Genomic DNA, 15,709 nt, shown 5'->3' with positions numbered 1-15,709 from the left:
TGCTGGACCAGACCTGTCCTACCAAGTTCGGCTGGGGACAAAGCAAAGATATCGCGATATTCTGCAATCAATGATTTCAGCTGAGCTTTCTGTTCTTCACTGAGGGTAGAATCTGAAAGGTCCAGAGGAACCGTATCGTCATCAGCAGAAGTCCTGGAAACAGATGGTGGGGTATCTTCGGTGGTGATGACAGACATGGAAGCGTCAGACTTAGTAAAGTTACCCATTGTCGAACAACGATAGATAGTGACAGGAGAATTAGTAGGATTAAGAACACGGAAAGGAAAGGTGTTAGTCTCCGCCAAACGTACCAGTTGGGCTGCACCGCAGACATGATAACGCTGTGCGAGGTTTGAATTTGGTTCAATAAGCCCAGTGCTGCCAACCGGTAAAGGTATCTTGGCATAAACAGGAATGATACTCTCAGATAAAGGAGGTAAGATGAAAGTAGCCTGAGCGTGAACTGTTATTGTGTCAGAAGAAGTACCAATGTTTTGAGAATTGACTGACTGAACAGGACCCAATGAAATCGGAGTATTTCCCGATAGGGTCAAAGTATTGTCCTGCATATCAATAACAGAATTGAAATGCATGAGAAAATCTCTGCCAAGAACGACAGGATATGTTAATTGATCAATAACGGAGACAGAAAATGAATAAAGAGTGTTATTGATCTCAAAAGTTAAGTTAGCTGTTCCCAGAACAGCGAGTTCCTGACCACTAACCGTGCGAATAGATGGAAGTAAAGATGCCGTGAGCGGTGGTTGTGGCGATAGTGTAATAAAGAAAGCATTACTCACCGCTGAAATTGATGCTCCTGTATCCACCAGCATTGGAGTAAGTTGACCCTGTATGGCTCCTTGAATGCAAAGACTATCTGGTGGCACGGGTGACACGGTAGCGGTACTGTGAATGGCAGCCATGCTGTGTTGCCGTGGTGATTGTGGGGGTGTGTACCAAACAGAGGATTGGGCATCCATTGTTAGGCCATCATCTTGAGACACGATATCCAAGGAATGTATAGTAGAGGTTGATGCAGTGGTTTGAGCTGTCACACAAGGTAGATCGTCTGCCTGGTCAAGGCCTTGAAAACCAGGAAGAGAAGGACTCGGTGGTATGGAATCCTGTGGCGATGACGCAGTCTCGGCATCCAGTGAGCGCTCGATGGGGATGGTATCCGAAACTGAAGCCATAGTCACATGATCCTGAGAACCAGCGTGTGACGGCTGATCTACTATTACATCATAAGATAGGTCAGTAGGATTTCGTACATAAGGTTGAACATTAGCAGTAGAGCCGCTCTCCTGCCGGCTTGTGGAGAGTATGTGCTCTAACGTTAACAACCCTGAAATCTCAGGCCTATCATTGGTAGCGGCCATGTGAGTTTGACTACTTGTAATATTATCAATGTCATCCACATTATCGTGGGTACGTGTATATGTATTATCCATGTCATGTATTATTACACTGGAAACTTCATCAGTGATAATTTGGTTAATATCCTCCATATGGGTACTATCATTGTCATCAATTGGAATATTTTCATCAATCTGAGTGTTCACACTGGCACATTGTTGTGTTTCATCATCAGCATTTGCTATATTATTTCGGTGAGTTGTCTCAATTGGTAGCCAATCTGTAGAATTGCATGCATAATCAATTGGCTCACGAAAATCCTGACAAACTTTGTTATCTGAAAAATTTTGTTCTAAAGAACTGTCTTGAATTATATCAGTGGACTCGCTCGGTGGAAAATAAATGAGATTGGCCATGTTCTCATTTGAATTTGGGCAAGTGAGAAAACTTTCACTTGCTTGATGCTCCAATAAGTCACATGTAACATTTGTTGCTTGTGAATCTCCTGGATCCACAGTTTTATTATAAACACTGTCAATATTATTTACAATAGTTGAATAATGAGAATCACTAGTTTGATCAGCCAAATTATTACCAAACTGATTTGAGCATTGATGAGAGACTGCAGCCTCATCAGGAAAATTTGAATAATCAATGAGACTGTCTGATGAATTTGGAGAATTTCCTTTTTGATCAGTGGAAAAATTTAAAGAATCATTTTGGTGAATCATGCTTTGAGAAATTATATTTTGATCATGCTCATCAGAATAGGCACACACAGTTTCCTCACCGTGGAGAGAAGTACATGTACTATGCTGATCAAACGTATCTATATTACATGTATATGTACATAATTCTGGTTGGGCAAGGGTGGCTCTTGTTGGATGTGAGTCAGTCCCAACAAGAGCCGCTAAGCGTTTCCCTGCGGGTTTGTAGAGCGAAAGGGCTGAATTCCCCCTGCTGCAGGACGATTTGGATTTGTGATATTAGTTTGGGGCAGCCTAGGATCTCGGTTACGCTGACGACATGTTCGCCAGGTATGCCCTACCCGATTACAGAAACTACAAATTGGGTCCCCTTCAACACTGCGAAAATTTCTCCCATACGAGCGATAATCAGGGCGACGTGGATTTTGATAGCGTCGCAAATCGTTTTCCAAACGTGCTACCTGCCGCTGCAATTGTTCCATAAATGCTAAAGCACGTTTTCGAGGGAACTAGCTTCTTCTTTAAACGGCTTCAGCAATGAACCACCAGCTTCGTTTTTAACTTGCCTTTATTCTGGTTACTACAACGTACTCTCACAGTGTCCTACAATTCTGAGCGATAATTCTTGCACGCTCGTTTTTAAAGGGACCAGGCTCAACTGTCAATCACTCATCAAAAATGTCAAAATTACTGATTAAATCCTATGTCATGACATGCGCAAAACACGCCACGAGAAGGTGACAGGACGGGAAGGTCTTCTTTCCAAAACATTAAAAGGTGCGAATTTCGACTTGGTTTTCTGCAATTTCAACTAACGTGCACACCCTAACTGGTCCAATTAAAACCACGCGAGCAAGGTAAAATTTACAAAGAATGATTTCACAGAATGACGTTAACTTAAGTTACAAAGTTGTACGAAAAATCCAAACTTAAACAGGTTACCAATGTAAACAAACCAACAACAACTGTAAGGTAGATTTCGGAGAAGAAGGGGCGTTCTTTAAATTAGCATAGTTACGCCCAAATACATATTTTAATACTAAGTTGTTTACGAGTTTAGGTCCAGTTAAAGGTGTTACCAAAAGTTCCTGGTGTACAAATAATTTACAAGTTGTATTGTACTATTATACAATATTTAAAACAAAAGAACAACCACTTCTGTAAATATCAATGTACAATCTTTTGAATTCAAAGATAATAAAAAGATAAGTCATTAAGTTTGTTATGGTTTGGTATGGTTTCGCTTCGGAAAACAGGCGTATTTTGGAATATGAAAACAGAACTAACGGTAAAAACAACTCAAGAAATATTTTAATACGATACCAGAATTTATTGCATTGAATAACAACCTGTGAAAAGTAACCTAACGTGTTATCGATAAGTTCGAGAAAGAATATAATTGGTCAATCCGTAGGACAAGTTAATTGCTTTTCCAATGCGAAACCAAACGCGTCCTGATCAAAGTAAAATTCTAAAGATACCGACAACGTTACAACTCTATTTTTAAAACTGAATTTACATAAATATTTATCGATCACGTTCCATATTATTTTCGCGCGTTTTGCACTAGTATTACCAAAGTTCCGATTTTTGTTCTTTAACACATTTTCACATCCTTTCAGTCACGAATTGACATCCTGTAAAAAGCTATAGTTAAAAGTATGTAAACATGTCTTTAAATGAAGAAATGATGGCCTTTTTAGAAAAATTATATTTCACTTTCCATTATCAAAATTCTTAAATTGCGATAGCTGATCGACTTTTACATCATTAGCTTCGACTTCAGTGACGCTCTGGTCTACTGTTCTTGTTCTCGTGTTTGCTGTGTTTTTGTTTTGCCCAAAGTTTCTTTAGAAAGTTAAGCGTGTTCTCTTGAAATTGTGGTAAGTATGGGCAGCGCTGTGGATTTCACTTGAAGAAACTTGCTTTGATGTCTAAAATGTAATATTTTATGCCTTAAGAGCGGCGGCGTGGCCGAGTTTAGGGCGCTGATGTCGTGATTCGGAGGTCCAGGGTTCAAAACCTCCACCCTGCCACTAGCTGGATTTGTTTTCGGTCGTCCCGAGTTCAAATCCTTGGTCACGCTTTGTATATAGCCAACTGGTCTGCCTCCTGCCAGTTGGGATTTTTAATCATGTTATGTTCATTTAGAATATTTGTTTCCTCTGTTTCAGTGGCATGCCTGCAAACTAGCTATCTCGAAGCTAAGTGCATGACCCCTATAAACAACTTTTTTTATGTCAATCACCATACATCGTCTCCAAACTATCTCTTAAGGCTTCCTTTAAATTTTATGTATTTTCTTTTTTTTAATTACCAGTACAGTATGTTAAATGAGTCGTCCCAACTTCAGGATATTGTGATTTACAATTTGTGATGTGAGTCTATTTAGGAACTGGCCTCGACTTTTACACGGGATATGCATGACAATTGGGTCAAAATTTATATTTAATGATTTTGACATGTGAAATCTTATTTGCACGCAGGTACTGATTTTGTGTGACGCCTAGTGGGAAATTCAAGGAAACGTTATTGCGGGACACTGGTTGTATTGTAAGTAATTAATTTTCATTTCCGATTTAATAGTACTAATAAGTCCAAAACTTCACATAAAATATACATAAAATATTCAATAGCCTTATGTCAATGGCTCTTGTGATAAACAAATGGGCTGTGGGTAGGCCTTGGCTAATTGTGCTTGCAAAAATGTTTGGCATAATTGGAGCAAAAAAGCATATTTTTTTTAAAAAAACGAGCACTGCCACGGCATAATTAGCAAATTTTAGCACTTTTTGGAGCATACATTCATAACATTTAGTAAATACAGTACCGCTCAAATGTAAGTTGACAGTCCCTCGAGCCTCGATCCTCGATCCTCGATCCTCGATCCTCGAGACTCGATCCTCGAGCCTCGAGACTCGATCCTCGAGCCTCGAGACTCGATCCTCGAAACTCGAAAATTTCGAGTTTCGAGTCTCGAGGCTCGAGGATCGAGTCTCGAGTCTCGAGGATCGAGTCTCGAGTCGAGAAAAATAATGAGCTTGTCGCTTGAATGATTCCTCGAGAATAAAATTGCTCAAGCGGGCCGCACTCTCGAGTGTTGTACTATGGTCGAAGCCAGCGTGTCGGCTACTCATCTCCGCTGTAACAACGCGCGCTTGGACGTTTGATATTTCGAACAGTCCCAAAAAGATCGAAATAGGAGCTCGAAACCGTCGATAGTGAATGAATTGAGGGCAAATCGAACCAGAAGTAACCGAGTTGGAGTTAGCGCGGTCCCGCCGAATCAACATGGACAAATACAACCTGCGTTCAAGCGATCTTAGGACAAACATGAAGCACGTGTGCAATGTCACGCATACGATTGTTTGTGTTATGATTTGGGATACAAATATTAAACCTTAAAGTTCACTCTGTCATTTAGTTTTCTTTTGAAAAACGCAGTTACGTGTGTATGAAAGAATCTAAATCGAATACTTGCGTGCGGCGTTGTGTTACATTTATTTACGCTGGAGTTTATTCGAAAGGTTTCGAATTACTTTTGACATATGCAAATTTTGCCAACTTTTATAACTGCGCCGCTTTAAAAAAGCAAAATTTGTATAACTTCTCTAAAGCTGTAATAATAATTAACGCCATTATCTGTGTTATGAATGAAGACAAGTTTCATTGAAGAAGAATTTAGGTTTTAAGAATTTTATGCCAAATTCACAAAAAAATAAAACACGCTCATTTCAAGCTAGACGCGATGGCGCGACACAAGTCTGTCTTGCCATTTACTTACGGAAGGCTTCACGGCTCCGATGTTTTTCACGTGGAATGTTTCGTTTGCCGTCTACAGAATTTTTACAACTCAAATTTAAGAACCGGTTTCATTTACGGAAACTCTTGTCTGAATTTCAGTAGCGACCAGAAAGAGACTTCTGAAACTTGGTTGAAAACATGCACTTACGGAGTTACGACGGGTTGAAACATTGACAAGGGAGAGCACAAGTTTGAACTGCAGGTTCTTTTCACGTCTTTTTCTAAATTTAATTCGTCGGTCACGGCTTTCAAGGACGAGTTTGTGTCAGTACTTTTAGATAAGTAAACTGAATTGAGATCCGCGCGAATATATCGTACTGCCGAATGTTGCATGTCGGGGAAGGTTTATATTTCATGCGCTGAAGGTGGACGCGAAACACTTGTCAACTTGTACATGAGGTGCGAGCGGCTTTTATTCTTTCCTCGAGAAATAAATCGTTTCCTCGAAAGCCTTTCGAGTTATGAATATTCGAGACCGCCTTGTTTCTCGATCCTCGAGACTCGATACTCGAGACTCGAGACTCGATCCTCGAGACTCGAAACTCGATAATTTCGAGTTTCGAGTCTCGAGGATCGAGTCTCGAGTCTCGAGTATCGAGTCTCGAGGATCGAGTCGAGACTGTCAACTTACATTTGAGCGGTACTGTATGGTGTATTTTCTACAGAAATGAATTAAATTTAAGTAGTATGTTGTTGCAATGCGTGATTGTTAAGTCGTTGAAGGCATTTAACAAACGGTTCAGAGATGCGAGCAGCTAATTTGGACAGCCGCCGCCATAACGAGCCACAAGTAACCGGAAGTTCAAAAATTCGCACGGTCTGGTTGCTATGAAGTGACGTCATAGGCCGGCTCAGAAGCTATCATCGCATGTGATTTGTGGTTTTACCGGCCGAGAGTTTTAACACTTTTGTACAACCACATGTGAAGCGGCTGTTTGGAGGTATTCCCGTTTATTTCAAGCGGCTGGATTGTTCTTTTGACATTTGTTGAGATTGGATTACAGATTTTCCTGACAAAGCGCGCGTTAAATTTGTCTTCATGTCGATCGAGTCCTGTTCAGAATGGATTCTGCAGCACTCCGACGTACAAATCATGGAAATGTTACTGAATCCCCTGAATCCTTAAATATTCAGTGTTCCTGTGGATAATTGATGTGGCCCATTGGTTTCAAGCCTGTGAGAGAATTTGCTATGGTCGATTTCAGAAACCTAAAAAATGGCGGGCTTTTCATCGACACGTACACAAGAAAGAGGTATCTATAGCCTATTAAGTGGCAGTTTCTCTTAAAGCGGTCCATCCATCGCATTTCGGGTCGGAAAATAGTTTTTCCTCAAACTTTGCCCAGTGAACTATCTTAGGTTGTAAGTAAATGCAACGACTTTAGTTTTTGGAAATACGTTAAAATATATTTTTTAGAGCTCTCGACAGTGAAGGCTGCTAATTTTGAGCTTGGCCAGAACGAGAAATTTCATAAGTTGACGAGCTCGCCGCTCAAAAACAACCAAACGCACCAAATTAGATCGGCCAAAATTTAACGAACAGCGACTGCAGCCACAACAATACTAGCGCCGATCGTTTTGGTAAAACAAATACTAGGAGCTATGCAGGGTAACATTGTTGATGCATTAGCAGCATACAAAATTAATATTCTCCAGTACAAAGGAAAAATCCATGAGTAACAATAGTCAGGTTGAATATATTTTTTTTCTGGCTATACCAGGATTTGATAAGGAATAATTTTGGAGAAGTGTAGCTTGAAGAATTATGCGATCATTATATATCCTGTCTGGTTTGCTCATCATTGCATGCTTAAGTGCTTCTGGGATATACAAATTTATTTATTATTTTGATTCGTACATGACATCAAAGCTTAGGCAAGTGTTATAATTATATCCTCCTTGGATTGGCAAACTTAAAGTCCAGGTATCACATGCATGCCAAATGTAAGTGCTTCCAAGATATTAAAATTTATTTAATATTTGGATTTGCTCATGAAATCTAAGCTTAAGCAAGTGTTATATATCTTCTTTGGTTTGTCCAGCTTGGAGTCCTGGCATCATTGCATGCCCGAGTGCTTCAAGGATATATAAACTAATTTAATATTTTCATTCGCACATGACATCAAAGCTTTGGCAAGTGTTACATATCCTCTTTGGCAAGCTTGTCTAATTTGGAGTCCTGGCATCATTGCATGCACATGACATCAAAGCTTAGGCAAGTGTTATATATCCTCTTTGGTTATCCTAACTTGGAGTCCTGACATCATTGTATGCCTGAGTGCTTCAGGGGTATATAACCTTATTTAATATTTTGATTCGCACATGACATCGAGGCTTAGTCAAGTGTTATATATCCTCTTTGGTTATTCTAATTTGGAGTCCTGGCATCATTGTATGCCTAAGTGCTTCAAGGATATATAACCTTATTTAATATTTTGATTCGCACATGACATCGAGGCTTAGTCAAGTGTTATATATCCTCTTTGGTTATTCCAATTTGGAGTCCTGGCATCATTGTATGCCTGAGTGCTTCAAGGATATATAACCTTATTTAATATTTTGATTTGCAGATGACATCGAGGCTTAGTCAAGTGTTATATATCCTCTTTGGTTATTCTAATTTGGAGTCCTGGCATCATTGTATGCCTGAGTGCTTCAGGAATATATAACCTTTTTTAATATTTTGATTCGCACATGACATCGAGGCTTAGGCAAGTGTTATATATCCTCTTTGGTTATTCCAATTTGGAGTCCTGGCATCATTGTATGCCTGAGTGCTTCAGGGATATATAACCTTTTTAATATTTTGATTCGCACATGACATCGAGGCTTAGGCAAGTGTTATATATCCTCTTTGGTTATTCCAACTTTTAGTCCTGGCATCCGGCATTGCATGCCTGAGTATTTCTGGGATATACAAACTTCAAAGCTTAGGGCTTCCCCAAGTTTAGCCCTGGTATCAACATCAACATTAACCATGCAAGCAAATGACTAGTATTTCGACTCTTGACGAGATTCTACTCACAGTTCTCGTCATTCATTCATTTGAACTGTAAAGGAAAGCTTTAAAGTAAAATGAAAAAGAAAACAAAAAATGTACAAAAAGCGCAAAAAATTCGTAAACGTGGCAGCACAGGTCGTGCAACAGAACGTTCAGAGAACAATACAGTCTGATTCAGGGGAACTTTAATATTGTTCGGTCTACGGTAGGAACATCAAGAGGGGAAGAAGACTGTGAGTTGCTGAAATCCTGTTCGCGGCTCGTTTGTACAGCTGGTGTATAAAATAAAGCATATCCTGTCTCCGGTCCAGCAGCACTGCCCCCAAAACGGCTCTTTTACTGATGAGCCACCGCGCCCTGCTTTCGTCGTTTTGGACGTTTGTAGGTCGCTATAAATGGCTCTTTTAGGAGCCGCCAAATCTGCAAAAGTCATGATCAACATAGGTTGTGTACTTTTACATTGTAAAGATTGTTATTTCTCCGCGGAAAATATGGCCCATGCATTCACATCAATAATTTGTTCAGGTAGATCAGAAAAACATCAATGAAAGGATAAAAATCTAAAATTCGATCTTTGTTTAGAAATGCCAACGAATTAATATAAGTAGATGAAATTTCTCACCGATGAACTTCCTCCGCCAAACGCTTTGTGCTATGGGCTGCGATATTTGTTGAGAAAAAGTGTGCAATTCGGTGTAGAAGCCTTACATGTAAGTATGAAAATCGCTCGGATAGGTGTTTCGTTCGAGTATTCTTAAAAAAACGGTGAGAAATTCTGACTGCCGGGTATATAGCGCTGCCGGGTATCTAGACACAACTTGAAAAATACATTTCTATAGAGATATTTCCGTACGCGAGCAGTTAAAAATGAGAAAATCAAAGAGTTCGTTCAAGAAGTATTTCGCTTTTAAACTTTTTATCTCGCTCCGTGAAAGAACTGGAGTAAAAGAAGACCGCTCGCATTCTTCCCAAACTAACACTAAACGTGCCAAATATATAATGTCCCGGAACATCAAACGTCTTGTATTTCTCTGAAGCTTTTTTATGACCAAAATAGAATTTTTAATTATATACACTCTTTCACGTTTCAGGATTATGACACATTCGCGCTAAAGTTCGCACATTTAGTAGAACAGAAACGATTAATGGCAGGGATATTGTTACAATGGAATGCTGCAAGCTACTGGACTTCACGCTGAGATAGAGGAGTAAAAAACCTCTATCTCTGCGGGATCCAGTGGTCTGTTTTCGGTTGCTAAGAACTTGCGGCTCGTTAAAACACAAATAAATATACAACAACAATTTATTTGAAAAACATCATAATTTGGTGTCGTTATTGAGCGCCTCTATGTACAGATTCTACCTCATTTTGTGAGCATAATTTCGGAAATCAGAAGCATAATTTGGGAATTCTGGCATAATTTTGGCATAATTTGGCAAAATTTCGAGCACTGCTAGTAGCATAATATGCCACTTTTAGGAGTACAATCCGCCAAGGCATAGCTGTAGGGAGGGAAGGGTAATTGGAAATCATTTAGTTCAAAGATCACACGTAGAAAAAAAAAACATTTTAAAAAATGTCTGAAACGAAGGGCGTTTCCTTTTTACTTAAAAGATCGAATGGTGCCCTCGAAACGTGCAGGTTTCCTGCCCTTGGAGGAGATTTCTAAACTCCTTATACATGTTTCAAAAAGCACAAAAAAATAATTTCAAGTTGCATGCCCCGCCTGCTTGATATGTCAGCGGTTGTCCTTAACAATGCAGGTAGGTACGTTATGTATGGGGACATATAATGTACCGAATGACATATATGACGTACTTACCACAGTGCAAGATGAGAAGGATGATCCTGTGCATTGTCGATTTTTTTTGTGGCATACTACAACATTAACAAACGGGCTCCTTTGTAGCCCGCATCTTCTATTACACAGTGATATCAGTTCCCTCCCATGAAGAATGACACAGCTCACCGAAACTGTAGTGATGAAAACAGTCATAAAACATTAATCAATCGCTAAAGTAACTTATGTCTTCCGTTCGCAACAAATTTAGTATAGTGAGTCCTACTATCTCTTTTCAATTAGCTGGGTTATTCCTTGACAAGAGGCAAGTAAATACTTCACTATAATATAAAGCATGGCGGAAAAGAATTCAGAGGATCTAGAGCACCACATGCGAAATCTTAGCATTGCCAAAGCAATCGGGAGCAGGGCCAGAGAAGGACTCGAGTACTACAATATTGGCACTATTTATCAACTTCTTGGTGATTTTAAACACGCCATAGAATATCACAAGGAAGGTCTCAGCATTGCCAAAGAAGTGGGAGATAGAGCTGTAGAAGGAGATATATGCTGCAATCTTGGCAATGTTTATCAAAGTCTGGGGGATTTTACACAAGCCATAACGTACTTCAAGCAAGATCTTATCATTGCCAAAGACGTGGGAGATAGGACTGGAGAGGGGCGTGCATATTGTAATCTTGGCATTGCTTATAGGAGTCTTGGTCATTTTAAAAAAGCTATAAAGTACCACAAGCAACATCTCAGCATAGCCAAAGAAATGGGAGACAGGCTTGGAGTAGGACGTGCCTACTGCAATCTTGGAAATGCTTATGAAAATATCGGCGATTTTACACAAGCCATACAGTGTCACAAGCAAGATCTTAACATTGCCATAGAGATGGGGGACAAGGCTGGAGAAGGAACTTCTTACGGAAATCTTGGCATCGTTCATCGAAGTGTTGGGGATCTTAAACAAGCTATATATTATCATAATAAGAGTCTTAGTATTGCCAAAGAATTGAGAGACAGGGCAGGAGAAGGAAGAGCCTATGGCAATCTTGGCAGTGCTTATTGTTCTACTGGTGATTTTAAAAAAGCCATAGATTACCACAAGCAAGATCTTAGTGTTGCCAAAGAATTAGGAGACAGAGCTGGAGAAGGAAGCACGTACTGCAATCTGGGCGTAGCGTATGGATATATAGGTAATTATGAACAAGCCATAGAGAACTACGAGGAAAGTCTTAAAATTTCCAAAGAAGTAGGGGACAGGGCTGGGGAAGGACGTGCCTACTGCAATCTTGGAAATGCTCATCAAAAACTCGATAAAGTTAATCTAGCAATAGAATACCACAGGAAAGATCTTAACATTGCCAAAGAAGTGGGAGATAAGGCTGGAGAAGGAACTTCCTATGAAAATCTTGGTAGGGCTTATCAAAGTCTCGGTGATTTTAAGCAAGCCATAGAATACCACAAGAAAGGTCTTAGTATTGCCAAAGCAGTGGGTTCCAGGGTCAGGGAAGGTGCTGCCTATGGTAATCTTGGAAATGCCTATCATCATCTCGGTTATTTCAAACAAGCCATAGAGTACCACAAGGAACATCTTAGAATTGCCAAAGAAACTGGGTCCAGGGTCGCAGAAGGAGATGCCTATGGCGATCTCGGAGATGCTTATCTATGTCTCTGTGATTTTGAACAAGCTGTGGATTGTTATCGATCCAGTGTAAAACTGTTTAATGACGTGAGAGCTCTTCTTCAATCAGAGGATGCGTGGAAAATAAGTTTTCGTAATCAATTTCAGCAGGCGTACACTTCTCTGTGGAGAACTCTGGTAAGAATTTCAAGGTATGACGAGGCTTTGTGCGTTGCTGATCAAGGAAGAGCACAAGCCTTGGCGGACCTCGTGAAGTTACAATATGAGTTTGGACTTCTTCCGTTCAGGTCGTTGGAACTTTGCACATTAAGTGACATATCTGCACAAACAGTTTTCGTGGCACTTGAAAGTAACACAATCAACTTATGGGTAGTCTACAAAGGCGACGTTCAGTTTAAACAAAATAAAGTTAATGATGAAGATGCCGCCACCTTCTTAGACTGTTTAAGAAAAGACGCTTTTAAGGAGAATCACATTGGTGATCGAGTGAAATGCGAGAATCGTTCTTTGGATCAGCTAAGAGAACAATTGTCGCTCGATCAAGAATCGCATCAGGAAATAGTGGAGTCATCGCACTGCGAGAACAATTCGTTGCGACTCCTTTATGATAGCATTATCAGTCCTATTGCAAACATACTTCAAGGTGATGAATTAATCATTGTCCCGGATGGTCCGCTGTGGTTGGCTCCTTTTGCTGCATTCGTCGATGACGCATCAAAGTATCTCAGTGAATCTATCAGGATCCTCGTTATTCCCTCACTGACATGCTTAAAGCTGATCGCAGATTGTCCTGAGAGCTACCACGGTAAGAGTGGGGCGCTGCTCGTGGGAGACCCATGTGTGGAAGAAGTTGTAGATATTCTTGGTAAGCCCAGATTAGAGCAATTGCCAAACGCCAAAATGGAAGTAGAAATGATAGGAGATATTCTTAACATCGCACCTCTCACGGGCAAAGAAGCAACTAAAGACGAGGTGCTTAAACAAATCGCTTCTGTTGCTTTGGTGCACATTGCAGCACATGGAAAAATGGAAACTGGGGAAATTGCTTTGGCCCCAAGCCCTGCAAGAAAATACAAGATCCCTGAAGAGAACGACTACATTTTGAAAATAGCAGATGTGCAAGCTGTGAAGCTACGAGCAAAGCTTGTTGTCCTTAGTTGCTGTCATAGTGGTCGAGGGAAGGTTTCTCCTGAGGGTGTGGTCGGCATTGCACGGGCTTTCTTGGGTGCTGGTGCTCGTTCTGTTCTGGTGGCACTCTGGGCGATCGATGACGAGGCGACTATGGAGTTTATGACGTGTTTCTACAAACATCTGAGAGCTGGAAGCAGTGCCAGTGTAGCTCTCAACCAAGCCATGAAATGTCTTAGAGAATCAGAGAAGTTTAATGCCGTAAAGTACTGGGCACCGTTTGTGCTGATTGGTGATGATGTCACGCTAGAATTTGGACAGAAAGAGTGAAAACACTTTTTAAAGTGTTAAAACATTTCGCTGAAGCTCGTTGAAAGGAATGTTTACACGCAGTTTGTCTTAATACTTTTTGCCAAATAATTTTGGTATTTCCTTGGCTGTAAAAACCCTACAACGCTATAATTTGGACAACGAATTTGTTTCTACCTGCTCTGATAACAAAAACCACCAATATTTAGTTTATTCAGTACAGCATTCAAAAAATTAACTTTGGAGCTTAAAATAACATTTAGTAAATTTTAGTATGAATAAAACACTAACTAGTTGAATATACATCAAGGTATTTCTCGCAGTTTTCGTCTGTTTTATATTATCAGCGTATAGTTGTATATGAAATGATTCTTCACATTGTATAATATCACCTCTGCTGTAACTTTTTTTTCTTTGTGTTTAAATAAGAAATGTTAGATTAAACTTACAAGTTCTGGAGATTTTTGTTGTCGTACAGGTTTAGTATGTAGGGGGAGGGGTCAGTCGACTGGGTAAGGACGCGAGCGTAGTCTGAAAGAGGCTAGATCAGAAGCTCAGTTGAGTTTTGTCTCCAACTAAACGCAGCTGTGATCATATCACTGAAGTATTCCGCAAATTGTCTGGGTAAAAGCTCTTTCCCAATCCTTTTCACTTTTCCAACGAGGACTGCTTCAACAACTGATCAATGCCCAAGGTATTTTCGACAAGGTTCGGCCTGATCGCTAATTCAAGGTTTTTCAGATATTTGTGAATGACTGCACTTTGATTTAAACTCAGGTTTAAGTTTCTGAGCTTTCCCACATATTTAGGTTAATGTAAATGCTGCTCAGTTAATGCAAATCATTGGCGGGGGGGGGGGCCGGGGGGGGGGGGGGGGGGGGGGACACCCAAAAAGCGGGCGCTCTTGAAAATAATTTTTCTCGGCCCTCTATTTGTTCTAAAAATAAGGTGGAGGCCCGGGCCCCTCCCCTAGATCCGCCACTGCAAATGCTTTGACGGTAAAAACAAGGCAGGACTAAAATGGAGCTCTGTAAGGTTCTTTGTTGTGAAGTTTCAACTTCTTTTTACAAAATTAAAAGCGCCTGAACGGAATCCTCAGGTAGACTTGATGTAGACAAACACTATGCCCGCGTGTGAAGGAAGTACTCAACGAGTCCAAGTGAAGTGTTGAGTCATATATGCACGAACCCTTTTTACCCTCTTCTCAATGTCTCGCGTGGTGCGTTTGGCTGTACCGAATTAAACGATCGCCTTTTTTTACATTCATGACAAAACATTTCCCTAGACTGTAGCATAACTGACGGAGGACGCTCAAGCGCTTCTCCCAACATCACAAAGATCCTCGTCTTCTAAATAACTAATTCGCAAGAACCTGTCATTGGTTATATAAAATTTTATAATCGTTCAAATAGTCCTATCAGTGAGGAATCATTTTTGAAAAAGTACAGCCAAACATACCACGAGATGCTTGTTCAGTCACCGCGAAGAGGTTCAAGTAATCTTGGGCGTCGCCCTTCCCTACTAGAAAAGTAGTAGTTTCTTCAGAAAAAAAAGTTAACTTAATGACGTGAGCCACGTGCACGAAGGGGATAATAAACGCAGCAGAGTGCACTGTTGAATTATATACATGTGCACGCCGGAGTTTTTAAGAACACGAGAGAAGTGCATAGAGAACTACCAGGCGCAGCCGAGTGCTTATATAAATCAACGATCAAAATTTGTTATTTCCTTTGATAAACTCGTGACGTAAGCGAAAGCGAACTGACCAATCGTAGCGCGCCAATCCACCGTAGGAAAAAGATGTACATTTTACCGCAACACCTCGCGAACCTAACACAGCCAAGACACAAAGAACATTTATTTTAAAAAAAACCACCCACCCCACTTCTAATTTTAACTAGCGCACATTTTGAACCAAACTTTTGAATGTTTTAACTCCAATTACCCGCCTTGTAGCTGCGGAGCCCAAAAT

The 15,709-nt window shown here is 40.4% G+C and overlaps 1 protein-coding gene across 2 annotated transcripts; it reads left to right on the top strand.

The window, feature by feature from the left end:
• The first annotated feature begins 3,851 nt into the window (after positions 1–3,851).
• Positions 3,852–14,038, top strand: LOC144634860 (uncharacterized). 2 transcript variants are annotated; one of them, XM_078493905.1, is made up of 3 exons: positions 3,852–3,946; positions 4,550–4,616; positions 10,953–14,038. In XM_078493905.1, exon 3 carries the CDS (start codon positions 11,005–11,007, stop codon positions 13,756–13,758), a length of 2,754 nt encoding a protein of 917 aa, XP_078350031.1. In that variant the 5' UTR covers positions 3,852–3,946; positions 4,550–4,616; positions 10,953–11,004; the 3' UTR covers positions 13,759–14,038. The 2 variants fall into 2 exon arrangements, with proteins under 2 accessions (XP_078350031.1, XP_078350030.1); XM_078493904.1 differs by lacking the exon at positions 3,852–3,946 and having other exon boundaries at positions 4,048–4,616.
• Positions 14,039–15,709: the final 1,671 nt, after the last annotated feature.

Source organism: Oculina patagonica, chromosome 13 (genome assembly GCF_052425735.1).
Source record: "Oculina patagonica isolate OP01 chromosome 13, crgOcupat, whole genome shotgun sequence".
Lineage (NCBI taxonomy): Eukaryota > Metazoa > Cnidaria > Anthozoa > Scleractinia > Oculinidae > Oculina > Oculina patagonica.
This window is presented reverse-complemented; position numbering and strand designations above follow the sequence as displayed.

Excerpts from the sequence above, each read along its gene's own strand:
- LOC144634860 (XM_078493905.1), top strand. The coding sequence starts at position 11,005 with ATGGCGGAAAAGAATTCAGAGGATCTAGAGCACCACATGCGAAATCTT.